This window comes from Schistocerca cancellata, chromosome 3, assembly GCF_023864275.1.
Source record: "Schistocerca cancellata isolate TAMUIC-IGC-003103 chromosome 3, iqSchCanc2.1, whole genome shotgun sequence".
Taxonomy (NCBI): domain Eukaryota; kingdom Metazoa; phylum Arthropoda; class Insecta; order Orthoptera; family Acrididae; genus Schistocerca; species Schistocerca cancellata.
The window spans coordinates 132,040,495-132,053,108 of NC_064628.1; the positions used below are offsets into that span (position 1 = coordinate 132,040,495).

General features: G+C 38.7%; 1 protein-coding gene across 3 annotated transcripts in view; it reads right to left on the reverse strand.

Moving 5' to 3' along the window:
- Window positions 1-12,614, reverse strand: part of LOC126174750 (breast cancer type 1 susceptibility protein homolog) — a 278,180-nt gene that overhangs the window by 134,132 nt on the left and 131,434 nt on the right. For all 3 annotated transcript variants that reach the window (XM_049921072.1, XM_049921071.1, XM_049921069.1), the window contains exon 6: window positions 1,298-2,247. In XM_049921072.1, coding sequence (XP_049777029.1) covers window positions 1,298-2,247 — 950 coding nt within the window. The remainder of the gene's footprint in view (window positions 1-1,297; window positions 2,248-12,614) is intronic.

Sequence of the window (12,614 nt, forward strand, 5' to 3'; positions counted from 1 at the left end):
AGCACTTTCATGGGCTGCAAGGAAGAAGACATCTTAAAAAACTAAATATTAAATAACATCTTTGTAGTCTGCACTAATGATCAAAAAGAGTTCCTCCACTTTGTGCAACAGCTTAACTCATTTTCCTCAACTCAAATTCACCTGGTTCTACTAACCCACCTTTCTTGCCATTGACCTCCAGCTCACAGAAGCTAACATCCAAAGTGCAGTATATACAAAACAATATCTACACACTGACAGCTACCTTTCCTTCCACATCAAATACTCCTTTCTTACAGCTTATAAATCAGAGACAAACATATCTGCTTCACTACTGAAACCCTCAACCCCAACAAAAATCTCAGGCTTGTCTCACCCAAAACCACACTATATCTTATTCACAAACAAATCTCCCACACAGTTCCTTTCTCCTATCCTGTGAATGAAAACCTCTCACTTCCAAAAAGCTCAGAAATGCCCCCCACCCCTCCCGAGATCTTGGCTGCCTTAATATAACACTCTGTCAAGGGTTCGAGTTTCCCAAATCAAGCCCTGAAATGAGATTTCTCCCTGATATCCTACCCACACCATTCATGGTCATCTTCTGTCATCCTCCTAACCCCTGTAACATCTTTGTCAAAGCACATGACATTCCCAGACCATGGTTGTATGTACGTACCAGACAAACTTTGGAAAGTCTGGAGAAATTACAGCCAAACACAAATGACTTACTATGTGAAAAAAGTGCAGGGTCATGTGGCTACAGGTTGCTACTTAAAAATAATGGAAAATGACTGAAATTAATGTTGAATCCACTGCTTTCAGGTTTACTGGCAATAGTCTGGATGACATGCAAGTCCAAATTTAGTATATCATATTCTGCAGAATGTTTTGGAAACTGGAGTCCTCTATTAGATACTGTGAAGTGCATTTAAGATGATCATTTTCTCTCACAGACAGCTCTACATCACTCACTTAAGGTGGATTCAATGAAGAATTTATTTATTTTTCCTTCTTGAGGGAAAACTAACCAAAATTTTTGTTATAAAGCTTAATATTATAATGGATACAGAAGATTTTACTTTGTAATTTGTATACTGTGCTTTTATGTTTAAATATCAAATTATTTTGATTTCATACTATAGTAAAATAAGTGACAATGTTGAGCATTCAGCAACTTATTATTATTTTCAGATATTACATATGTTGCATAAATGCTAAGCCACAGCAAGTGACATAATTTTTTCTACATCTTGTAAACAGAAGATGAGGAACTAAAAGCTAATTACTGTCAGTACAAATATCTCTGCAGACTTACCTTGTCTGTGGAGCCTCAGATCCTTCAAAGTCCAAAGTAAGAGCAATGGAAATACGGCGACGTCCACTTGCCTCTGCTGAACTTACATCCACATGCCCTTGCAGACTGACGGGTTTAGACCAACATGAGTTACTTTCCGTGTCTAGTGTGAATGTGACACATGGTTTTTTTGGTGGCATAGTTCCATTGCTATTTAAACCAACCCATACATCCATTGCAAGAGAAACTGGTGCTACTTTGCCTGTGTTTCCTAGTTGCAAACTAGAAGGAACAGCTGCAGCAGTAGACAATTTACTGGATACAGCTTCATCACGCCCTATTCTTGAATCTACATTGTCCAAATCATGGCCAATTATTCCAAATTTACCCTTATTTTCTTTAGGTGTAACAGAACTGATTGCAGAGACTGGTTTTCCTATGGCTGATGTTGGAGATACAATGGAGGTTGGCTGTGGAGCAGGGTCTGAAACTGTGGTGGGAGCCACTGGAGTTGCAAGCACTGGAGGCAAAGATTGCATCGACGTCAAACACTGGGTTGAACAATGAAGTGCTGAAGCTTTAGAAGGCTCTTCTGGTGTTAAATGAGGTGGAGAATGTGCAGTGTAAGGACGAACAACGTCTTCATTTGTTGTTAAAGCCTCCACTGGTTCCATTCTCGTGTTGGACTGATTCAACCCATGAAAATTTCTTAAATTTATCTGTGAATCAAGTACTACAGTTCCATCAGGAATGGATTCTAAATCACTACCCTGAATCAGTCTCTCAAGAGCTGAGGTATCCTGAACTGGACTTTCAAAATGTGTGAATGGCTCCGCAGATGATGGCGTGTCTGGTGCTTGAGCTGCTAGGCGTGAACTTCGACTATCTGGCGTGCGCAGCAGAGGCGGAATTCGTGAAAACAGCACCGTCTTTCGATCATATGGATCATTTTCTGATGATGGTGAGGTGATCTGTCAAAAAAGAAATGTAAGTGAGATGTCTTTAATAATCATAGAAGACATAGCAGCAATTACGAAGAATCGATACTGGCATATTACACAGAGAATATAAAAATACCATTCACAATGCCCTTATTGTGGAGACACTCTCAGATTTGATAAGGGTTAGGAAAACAAGAGCTCACATACTTCTGAAAAATTTAAAGTCATATGTCTAGACTACTTTGTATGCTTTACAGAAAAACCAAAATGTTATATTTATTTCATAAATGATGCTGAAATGGTCTTTTTTTATGATGTCCAAATGGTCATCTCTTACATAGACTCTAAAGCATGTTACTTAAGTACAAATACATTATACTTCAACACCATTATTCTCACATAATACATTCTAAAAATTTAAATGATATCACACATTGGTGAGAATTTCAGAGCAGATGCTAAAAAAGTGGTCTCTGGATTTAACAGCAGACCCTGTGAACAGCTGTTCATTTCGCATTTCCAGGCAATTTCTTTCACCTTTCAATGAGCAATGCGCCGGAGTCCTTAGTAACTACATCATCTGAATTAGGGAGTACAAGTTGCTAAAAAAGTTGGCTGGCAGTAATGTCACTGTAAAAATAGTGAAGTTAATGACTGATGACAGGGTTAGGGAGCAAATGCTAAACTAAATGTATGTGTGTGTGATTTCAAATTTCACTTCAGTTTTGTGTGATCTTACTTTATCAGCTACTACGCAGCTACCCCCCCCCCCCCTCCCTCCCACTTCCTACATTGCCATGTAAGCTGTCACCTATGCACACAGTGGTGGATTTAAATATATGCCCACGAGGCACGGGCCTAGGGGGGTGGCACATTAAGCGGGTTGGCATTTTTTGCTCTGTACACACTCTAACCTTTTACATTTTAAAATAACTGCACTTATAAACAACAAAAATTTTAATATGGTCAAACAAATTGCTAGTTTAAATAAGCCTCAAGAACGAAATTTGACAATAGACGTTGGAAATATACAGTTTACTTGGTGGTTGGATGGAAATTTAGCATTGGGTTTCTGTCTGGCATCATCTTCATGATTGTTCAAAATATTTTGAAGTAAGCTGTCAGGATGGCAATCTACAATATAATGTTTGAAACATTATAATTCCGAGAATGTTGTCGGCTTCTACCTAACTCTACCATATTTTCCCCATGAAAATACTGGGACCTCTGAAAAGCTGTGATTGATAAACTAATCAGCAGTTTCTTAAATACTGTAACATGCGAGGGCCTTAGTATGTAAAACCCGACTCTACTTAAATTTCTTGTAGAAATTATGGGGAAGTATAAAGTCAACCCTCCATCACTGTAATTAATGCGAAAGCTCTGTGGTCTTTAATATCTGAGCTTGATTTAATGACACCCATTTAACAAAACATGTTGATACAAGGAATCTTTTACATTTTGATTACTTAGTTACTTTTTTTTTGGTAAAAAAGAAGAAGAAACCAACTTTTGTTTGTCTCATTTATTGTGCTGCAGCCTGCATGATATTAGAGTTCCCACTCTGTGCAATCGAATAGTACATGGCATTGCAAATTTTATATTAAACTTTTTAACTAAGCTTTCTTTCTTCGAGGAAAGGTTATTTTTATTTTATGTTGAAACAAAGGGTGCATTTGCGTGCAGACATAACAGCATTGTTCACACAATCTACAACACACCACATCAACTGCCAACAAGAGTACTTAAAGTTTGTAGTCTGTCTTCTCTGCCCACAGAAACTGCTACAATGTTATAAAGGATAAGATTCAATCCAGCACACCTCACTACAAGAAACTACAAAAATTATTTGCTTTTTAAATTAGAAAGACAGTGTCCGGAATATTCAGAAAGTAGGAAACAGAAGCCAAAAAAGAGACTGTCTCGTTTTCTTTACGAGACAAATTCCAGCTGGCAGGTGTGCTGGCAACAGAGAAACAGGCAACAATGGAATTAAATTATTCTGCATTGTCGTTCTTTCATAGCACAGTTACGTCAAGTAATCAGAGTTGGTCAGTTCATCGCTCGATGTTCAAAGGAAAAATATTTGTGCTCGTGTTCAGTGTTTAAAGCAAAAAGCTTTGTGCTCATGTGCGGTGTAGTACGATCTTTCTTTCTTTCCTTTTACAAATTCTTTTCTCTTGTTTTGAGTATTGGTTGACAATTTTGTAAGTACCTTAATGTGAATAACAGTGACAAAAGCAATCGTGCAAAATTAAGTGGGGCGGCATTTCAGAAATTATTGAAGGAAAGGCGAGAACGGGAAACCAATGTTCTAGAAATGCTTGGCAGAGTAGATAATTTTTCACAAAAAATGTTGCTGGTTCGACTTAAGAGTTCAAGTAGTACATATGATACTTCTAGCACTGCAGCTGTTGTAAAAGAAGTGAAGAAAAGCAAATTGTTCCCGATTTCAAGTTTCACGAAAAACTAAGTGTCGAGTCAGACATTGCAAAAAGAAATAACCTCGTTAGTGATGAATGTGCATAAAAGTGTGTCAATGAATCAACAATCAACATTCTCTTATATGAAAAAAATATTTGTAATATTTTATCTCATCATGAGAATTCACTTAAACACAAAAATTCCGAGTTACCACACTAAACAAGATAAAAGTCACTTAGAACAATAGATAACAATTTCGAGTCATATGTTGAGACAGAAAAAATGTACTGGCACAGTATGTTGAAAAGGATGTTTGCCTTAGTGAAGAAGTTAATAAGTCATGGACTTCCCCTACATGGGCATGTTGAAAGATCCCATTCATTACATAATGGTCAATTTATGATGTCTCTTGAACTTATAGCCGAGTTTGATCAATTTCTCGCAGAGCACATTGAACAATATGGAAATCCAGGACAGTGACATACAAGTTATCTTTCTTCAACAATCTGTGTTGAAATAAAGAGCTTCTTTCTGATTGAATAAAAAGAAATATCATAAGTGAAATAAAATAGGTCAAATATTTCTCTATAATAGTCGTCTCTACTGCAGACATTTCACATGTTCATCAATTATCTTTCATATTAAAATATGTGGACAAGAATGGTGAACCTGTTGAATGTTCCCTCTATTTTTACCAAACCGGGGACACAAGTCCGAAAACTTGGCTGAGGCCATACTAAAAGTCCTGTCCACAAATTCCATTGATATTACTGACTGTAGAGGCCAGTCATATGACAATGCAAGCAATAGGTCAGGAACCTACACTAGTTTGCAGGCATGCATTAAAGAACGAAATCCAAAAGCATATTATGTGGCTTGTGCAGCACATTCTTTGAATTTAGTAGGCACTAGTACTGCAAGCTGTTGTCAGTAAGCATGTTCATTTTTCAATGTAGTGCAAAACCTTTATAATTTTTTCTCTGCTTCTACACAGCGCTGGAATAAACTTCTTTCTTTCACGAAACCAGGAAGCAAACCGGTAAAAAGTTTATCAAAAACACGTTGGTCAGCAAGAGAGGAAGCGTGTGTAAGTTTATATGAAAACTCGGAGGGTACTATCAATGCCCTCACACATGTTGCCAATAATACGTTTGAAAAACCACTTGTGTGAAACGAGGCTTCAGCTTTATTGAATCAACTCAACAGACTACAAACAGTATTCATGAAATTTTTAAATCCGCCACTGTTTGCATGAATCTATAAAATAGGCAACACAGCAACTGTGTGGGCCTTGACAAAGAGCTACCATTGGCTGATGCCTGGATCTTAAGCACAAATCACTGAAATATAAATCACAATGTTGTTTTAAATGAAGTACAACATTTCTGAAAGCTACAAACGATTTTCTTTAATTTTAAATACCTATTGGAAATACTGGAATTTCACTTCCTGAAGAGAATTGCTGGGCAGCCATACTGTCTCCCCATAATTTTAAAAAATCGAAAACTTTACATTAATGGAATCACAGTCACGAACAACATATGGGGCAAGAGTATTAAATTTTGGTAGTGGGAACAAGAAAATTGACATCTAAAAAGAACAACACAAGAAATTCAAGAAAAGTTGTACTGCCTGTCAACCTAAAAGTAGAAAGAGCAACTGGAAGGTTTAAGGTGTGTTTAAGGTGTGCAGCAATGGGAATGAAGCTACAGGCATTCCAATTTTGTATGGACCCTGAATCGTGTTTTAACTTGGCATTTTTCACATCAACAAAGACTGCCTGAGGTGAAAGATGATGATAAAAGGCAGATAAAAATCCTAGGACTGACTTAGGATCAAACTCAAGACCTTTGGATCCATAGTCTAGCACTTTACCATTACACCTATAACTGGGTAGGTAAGTCAGTTTGAAGATCAGAGAAAGTCAACAGCATACTGTCTCCAACAGTACTATGTCTAGTAAAGCACTCCGGTGTTCAAACCTATCTTCAGAATGATGACAGCTTTATTTACTTATTTATTTATTTTAATGATAATACTCTGTACTGGATACAGCTTTCCGTATGGAAATGTAGTATAATGACTGGATCTTCTGCCACTGCCCGTATCCTGAGTTAAATGTCAGGATACTGAACACTTGGATTTACTAAAACTTTTGCTATAACTCTTCTATGTAGCAAACAGTGCATTTCTATTTCTGTTTTGCTCCTCCCATCTGAAATCTTCTCCATCTCTCCATACTCAGAGCCACAATGCAATACACAACACTCAGCTGACAGGTTAGGATGTGCTAAATTGTTATGGTAACAGAGCTCCATTGAGGAAGATATCAGAGGTGTGATGTATTTTGTTAACATAGACAACATTTAACCTCTCCCCGATGAAGCCTCTTATCAACAAGGTGATAATGCCTTTAAAAAGATCATGATTAAAACATCTGCTGCAGCTGTACAGTCATTTTATGACAAGTATTTACACTACCAGTTTTCAGTGACTCAGCCCCCACTTCAGTACGTCAAAGCACCCATGTCATAGCTAAAATGTATAGCAATACGTCTCTTCACGTTGGCAAACAGATCACAATGGTTCTCTGTACAAGTATCTGTTACACCAACATGCTACCTTTCAATGAAAGTGCGATATACAACATTTGATTGATTGGTCCTTTCACTCTGTGCACACTCACTAGAACTTTCAGTATAAGGGCAACATCAGTTACAGCTGAAAGGTGCTTGTTGCACAGGCATATTTGGGTATTCAATCAGACAAGTCATGTGCAGCAGATATGTTGCCTTGCACTTTAATGTACAAGGTGGCCCCCAGGCCTAGACCATGAGTAATTTTTATTTTTACAAAGAGTCCATCTTTTGGTCCGTCGCCTTTGAGCTGATGCAAAAACAATCAACTGGTTAATGCTGGAATAGGCCGAATCAATGTCAGTCAAGCTGTCTTTCCAATCAAATCACGCAGCAGGATCAGAAGGCTCATGAGACTGAGGGCTCTTGGAGCCACAACCGAAAAATGCTTCCCTCTTCTGTTCTGAGTATCCACCTAGAGCAGACACTAAAGGGCTCCATTCCTTTCGCTTCCTCTCAGACCCGCTGACAATCCTTGTCATGCAATGAACGAATAAACTAACATAGTTTCTTTAAACTCGAAGGCCATATATTAATTCCAAGCCCGCACTACTTTCTAATCCTGACTACATGCCCAAAGGGGTAAAGGGGTGTAAAAACTGGCGTCAGGAGCAGGACGCTGAATTCACCCCCCCCCCCCCCCTTTTTATTTTTTGGCTTTTGAGGTGCTGCATACAAATTGCTAAGCCATGAGTGGTGATGTGAAACCATTATGCAGGTCCCTTTGGCTCCATGCTGTGTTGTAATAGACAAGTGCTTAGTGCAGTCAGTGCTAGCTGCCCATTGCAATCTTCCCAGACCTGCCACCACTGCTGAAGCTGCACGAGGCCATCTGACCTCATCACTGCCTTCACACAGGGTCACGTCATGAGTAAGATGACTGAGTGCCACAGTGGCGTTGGGTGCCATCGTCATGTTACTGCCCGATGGTGCAATGCCATTCATCAATCGACAAATGTACATCGCAAGTTTTTCTTTTAGGGATAAGACGCTGTCAGCATTTGATGCCATTAGAGACATCACGGAGAACTGCCATCGAATTTTTTTGTTTGTTTTGATGTGTAAAGTTTATAGGGATGTCCACCACCGGGTCTTAGGGACAGCTGGAGACAGTTCCTGCAATGCAGACAAGGTTGGATCATCTCTGAGTGGAGAATGAAGATCTGCAAAGGTGAGTGAATGAGGCATCAGTAAATGCGATGCCACAAAGCAGTACTGCGCCCGCAGCTAGCTTCATTTCCCCATTTCCAGAGTTCCCACAACCAGTTCCATCCTGGCCTTAAACTGATGTTGCAATGCTGGTTCCAACCTTTGTGGGTAAATCAGGCAAAAATGTCCACACTTTCATAAAAAATTTAACAAATGTAGGGAAGCCATCCATATGGAGTGGCAAAGTGATGGTAGGAGTAGTCAACTTGAAGTTGTTAAGAGTGTCTCCTGCTCACAAATTCCATGGAAGGGCTTAGAAATACCAAGCCATTTGGTCCTTGTAAAAGGGCTGACAGATAAATAGAGAGATATCCATAGTGTTAGCTACTATAGCAATAAACTTTCCACCCTACGCCAAAAATCTGGACAGGATTTAAAGCGCTTTAGTAATTAAATAAGCATTTGTCAAGTCATACATATGTAATAAGGGAAAGAAACGAAAGGAATAAGTGCCTACTCAGCAAAGCAGAGGTCTGCTTTCTAAATGTATTTGTGTGCAGGACTGACCCATAGGTAGGTGCTGAAGTGAAGTCTGCTTTGCTGAGCACACTAAAGGAGGCTGTACGACTCGTTTCTACATGAGGAGTTCCAACAATTTGTACAATATTCCACCGCGTTAAGCCCCCTCTAGATGTGCATTCATTCCAAAAGGCACCGCACTCATTTCAAATGCCCAGGTCACAAGGCCATCAGCATGTGCCTGATTTAAGAAGATTGGACACTAGGGTAAACTGTCTGTCTCTACAGCATCAGTCAGCTAACCAAATAGGTTTCCAAGATTATCATAAGGGCACGAATACAGGAAATGCGACTGTGTGCAGTTCTGCCACTGCCCCTCATTTCACTTCTACAAAGCAAATCCAATCAGAGAGGCAGGACTCACTTTAGCACTGATGCAGGACAACAAGTAAGTGTTTTGTTCATTAAACCTACTCACTGTCAAGAGTTAAAATTTCCACTTCGTAGACTAATTGGATTGGGAAGAAAGGTAATTTACGTAATGGGTTCGCAAAATTTGGAAGTGTAAATAGACAGAAGCAAATACCAGTTCACATCTGAAGTGGTTTGAAAGCATGACCACAATTTCGATGCCATTTTTGGCAATGATTTCCTGCTCTATTTTCAAGGCATAGTTAACTTCTGAACACAAGAAGCCCCAATTGGTGGAAATGTCCACCATTTTTGCAGTGTTTCCACAATAAGAGTGGGAAGGAATTCACAATGAATGCCATGTTCTAACAACCATATACCACAGCACTGAAGTTAAAGAAATCAAAGAAAATATAAGACAGTACAGGGAAAATGAAGATTTTTTTAAGAGGAGATATAATATTAGGGGATCCATTAACAAGATACAAAGTTTTAGGCAGTAAACAGATGCATGCGAAGAGCAGTTTATCCTGAATGAGTGCAATGGAAAAAGGTACAGTTTTGCCAGTAAGCAAAGATAATTTTGGAAGCAGAGATGTTAAGATTCCCTGGGGTTCCAAACTCACAAAAGTGCACAAAATAAATACTAATCAGATAACACCATATCAATAAAATGAACAGCCTGAAAGAACAGTTCACATAACGTCCAACTCGATTATGTCACCTATAAAAGTGGAAACTGAAAAGAAACTTTAATACCTGTGTAAGGCAGATCAAGAAGTACTGTACCTCATTCTAGCTACACTTGCAACATTTTTTGAAGCAAAGAGACAACTTCTGGCAACCTCCTTAAGATACCATAGATGCCTACAGGTGATGCAAGCCTCCCTGAATCTCAACAGAAGCTATTAGGCTACTGGCAAGAAGTGGTGGCAGTGCTGGCTGCAAGCTGAGGGGAGTGGTAGGAAGGGGAGAAGCAGTAAGAATGAGGGAGCAGGAAAGCCAATGACGATGCTTGACATCTCATGAACAAACCATTTCATCTACTGAGATGAAAACGAGATTTTTCAGTGCTTTTTTTCCCAAATTTCCCTGATTTCGCTCATACGTTTGAAATTCTCTGATTTCCAGAACTTGTGGCAACTCTGGTCATTGCAGTTAATCCCTTAACTTAAAATCTCGAGTTTTCTTGTTTTTATTATTTGTACAGAAATGTAAAATCTAGAGTATACTCAGGCAACTTACTAAAAGGCCTACAAAAAAACAAAACCCCTCTTATATCTCTTTCAGCACTGATAGTTAATTTAGTGGGTCAGGAAGTGAAGAAGAACATGATATTATTTCATTACAGACTGAAAGTGACAATATTTCATCAGTTGAATGACAAGTAGTCACCACTGGTATGAGATAAATACATCCATTGTGCTATAGCCAGCTTCTCCAAGGTTTATGTTCACAGGAAACTTGTGAAATACATAGTTAGATTTCACAGCTACACAGAAACTAAAAAAATGACAAATGACTTCAAGGTTTAGTTGTTCCAGTGCACGAGCATACTATGGATTTTATTACTGGTGGTTTTCAAAATTTTGTTATTCATTATTTTGAGTTTTAAAAGCTGTCTTTGTATGTCTATACATAATGTCATTAATCATAGGATGTTTTTTGCTAATAAAAAATATTATTTTTTGGAACATAATCTGAAAAAAAATATTAATTTGAGGGGTTAATAGGAATTTTCAAGTTCAGAGAGAGCAAAAGAGTACAGCAGCTCTGTTTTAGAGACAACAATTAGTAGATTGCCATAAGCATGCACGGTGGACGAATGGCGATGAATCTGTGGGAGTACCCATAAAGAGTGGAAAGTGATAGCATCCTACCAGTCATTAAAGAACATCCAAAAATGAGTAGTTTAATTTCATCAGACAGGATAATCCACATGCTGATGTGCCATGGACCATGTCCTAATTATGCCTGTAGATTTCATATAAGACACAATGACAAATGCATTGCAGAATTTCAATAGAATCTTATCAAGAAGTTCTTACAGAACCCAAAGAAATTCCAGTCATACGTAAAGGCAGTAAGTCGCACCAAAGTTAATATCCAAACTCTTGTGGATGACAAAAGAACTGGAATCAAGGGCAGAAAAGCAAAATCATAAATACTGAACTCCATTTTAAAATGTTCGTTTTCTAAAAAAATATAAAAATTTAGCATCCCAATTTACTTCTCACACCACTGCAAAGACGGGTGACAAGGATATTAGTGGCAGTGGCATTGAGAAACAGCTAAAATTAAACAAGGCTCTGGCACCCCTGTCAAATTCTATACACAATTTGTGGCCGAGTTAGATCTCACTTTTACCCTAATATACCTATATCTCTTAAACAAAAATTTGTGTTCAGTGATTGGTAAAAAGCACAGGTCACATCCATCTACAAAAAGATTAACAGAAGTGATCCCCAAACCTAGTGTCCAATCTCAATCTCACTGACATCCACCTGTTGCAGAATCCTAAAACATATGAACTCAAACATAATGAAGTATCTCGAAGAGAATGACGTCCTCCATACCAGTGAGTATGGATTTTGAAACACTGACCATGCAAAACCAAACTGCACTTTTCTCAAATGACATCCTGAAAGCTGTTGATCAGATCAAGGAAACCAGGTATATGCACTGTAAGAATGTAGAGTCTTGCGGCGCTAACATTGAATAAAACGTTCTCGGGTTTCCAGCCATGTCAACTGATTAAAATTTTTCCACTTTTCAGTCAAGCACTCCTTGATCATTGTCATGTGGTGTGACTGCCATTGGGTTGCTGGTACACCCCTTAGATAAAACAGCTGCTGGCTGTGATGTCACTGGTGCCCATGGCATTGCCATATATGGGCATACGTTGACTTGGCATTCAATGCACCCACTTTAACTGCACAATTGTTGGATTTCACGCTGTGCTGAGCTGCAGGCCACCGTTTCTAGTTAGTGTGTTATTGGTGATATTTTTTCCTCCCTCCCAATGGGTTCTTTAACTACACAATCCTAGAAGCCGTCTGTACGAGCCACAATGGATGTGTCGCCAAATTTTATCTGGTGTTTGTTTACTAAAGAATGCTTACCTAAAGCAGATTTCTTGGGGTAGAGTATGCGATAAAACATCTCATGGTCCTTCCTGCATTGTTCCACAGTGTTTCTGAGTGGAAGTGTCTGTTTGACCTTCCCCTACACTGGACACTTATACCAGACATAGGCGAA